Source organism: Fulmarus glacialis, unplaced genomic scaffold, assembly GCF_000690835.1.
Source record: "Fulmarus glacialis isolate BGI_N327 unplaced genomic scaffold, ASM69083v1 scaffold22037, whole genome shotgun sequence".
Taxonomy (NCBI): domain Eukaryota; kingdom Metazoa; phylum Chordata; class Aves; order Procellariiformes; family Procellariidae; genus Fulmarus; species Fulmarus glacialis.
This window is the reverse complement of record NW_009224077.1, coordinates 964-2,451: the sequence shown is the minus strand read 5'-3', so window position 1 is coordinate 2,451 and position 1,488 is coordinate 964. Positions and strand designations below refer to the sequence as shown.

The 1,488-nt window shown below is 62.4% G+C and overlaps 1 protein-coding gene across 1 annotated transcript in view; it reads right to left on the bottom strand.

The window, feature by feature from the left end:
* LOC104079872 (protein groucho-1-like) overlaps positions 1-1,488 on the bottom strand; it is a gene marked incomplete at both ends in the record, with an annotated part of 3,204 nt that overhangs the window by 760 nt on the left and 956 nt on the right. The window contains 1 exon segment of the mRNA XM_009582047.1: positions 1,011-1,187. Within this exon segment, the coding sequence (XP_009580342.1) occupies positions 1,011-1,187 (177 nt within the window).

The window sequence follows — 1,488 nt, the reverse complement described above, 5'->3', positions numbered from 1 at the left end:
AGCCACGGCTACCCGTGGGCTGGAAACCACGACGGCACGGCTCCTGGGTGCCCGGCGTTAACGCAGTGGAAAGTCCCGACGGCCAGTGCCATGGGGTCAGCAGCTGGGACGCAGCGGAGACCTCGGCCATGCAACTCCAGTTTCACCAACTATAGGGCATTGGTGGAGGTTGCTGGCCAGCCCCGAAGAGGTGCAGCAGGATTTGGAAAGGCATGTGTGCATGTTTGGAGCAGCCACAAATGCCGGGGCGGCTCCAGCCCCACGGAGACTGCTGCACTTGCCAAGAGGACACAAGGTCCCAGCTTTGCCCCTTCGGACAAGGGCTCTGGGAGGGTCTGCAGGAGGAGGCAGGTGCCCGAGCCCTGCAGCCATCCCGCCTGCGGGGCACCCAGAGCCAGCCTGTAACGCCCGCGGGCATCCCTAGGCAAGCACTGCTTTCTTAATGGCAGCCAAGTCTTGCAGTGGATGAAAAAGCGATAAAAGAGAAGCTGAAACAAGAGCCAGGGAGCCCCACAGCTCCTACTGCCTTGAACGCTCTTGGGTTACACCTAAAGCAGCAGGGACAGCCATGCACAGAGCTAAGAGGAGCCCCCTCCCACGGCCACACATGAGCCAGCTGCTGAGTGGGATGCCCCAGTTGCCGAGGAGGGATAAACCCCTGCCTGGGGTCTCCACGAGGAGCTGCACAACGAGGCCAGGACGTTCCCCCCTCCCGGGGCCGAGGGCACCCCGCGCTTACCTGGGAGGTAAAGTCGTGCTGCTGGAGCTGCCTCCCTTCCCGCAGGTCCCAGGAGCGCACCGTGTTGTCCAGACCCCCCGTCCACAGCTTCGTACCGTCGTGCGAGATATCTATGCAGCTAGCCCCCCCACGGCCACGAATGAGCCAGCTGCTAAGTGGGATGCCCCGGTTGCCGAGGAGGGATAAACCCCTGCCTGGGGTCTCCACGAGGAGCTGCACAACGAGGCCAGGACGTTCCCCCCTCCCGGGGCCGAGGGCACCCCGCGCTTACCTGGGAGGTAAAGTCGTGCTGCTGGAGCTGCCTCCCTTCCCGCAGGTCCCAGGAGCGCACCGTGTTGTCCAGACCCCCCGTCCACAGCTTCGTACCGTCGTGCGAGATATCTATGCAGCTAGCACCGTCTGTGTGGCCTTGGAATTGCCTTTAAACAACAAAAAAAACCCCCAAATCTTCATGGGAAACACTAGCAAAAAGCACACAGGTTGCTTCAAGGGAGCTGGTGCTGAGGCTGAATTTACGAGGCTTCCCTGCACCAAGCGTGCCTGGAAACCTCTCCAGGGAGCACCCTTTGCCAAGGCGCACCAGCCCGGCCGAGCCTGCTGGGCTCGCGTACAGACAAAGCATCACGAGGTAGCGTGCCTGTTGCCATCCCCAAGGTCCTCATGCCAAAAATGGCTAGAAAGACCCCGATTTCAGAGAAGAGCAAGCCCCGCAGCTCCCGGCCCTCCTGCCGCGGCCGGGGGCGGGGGCT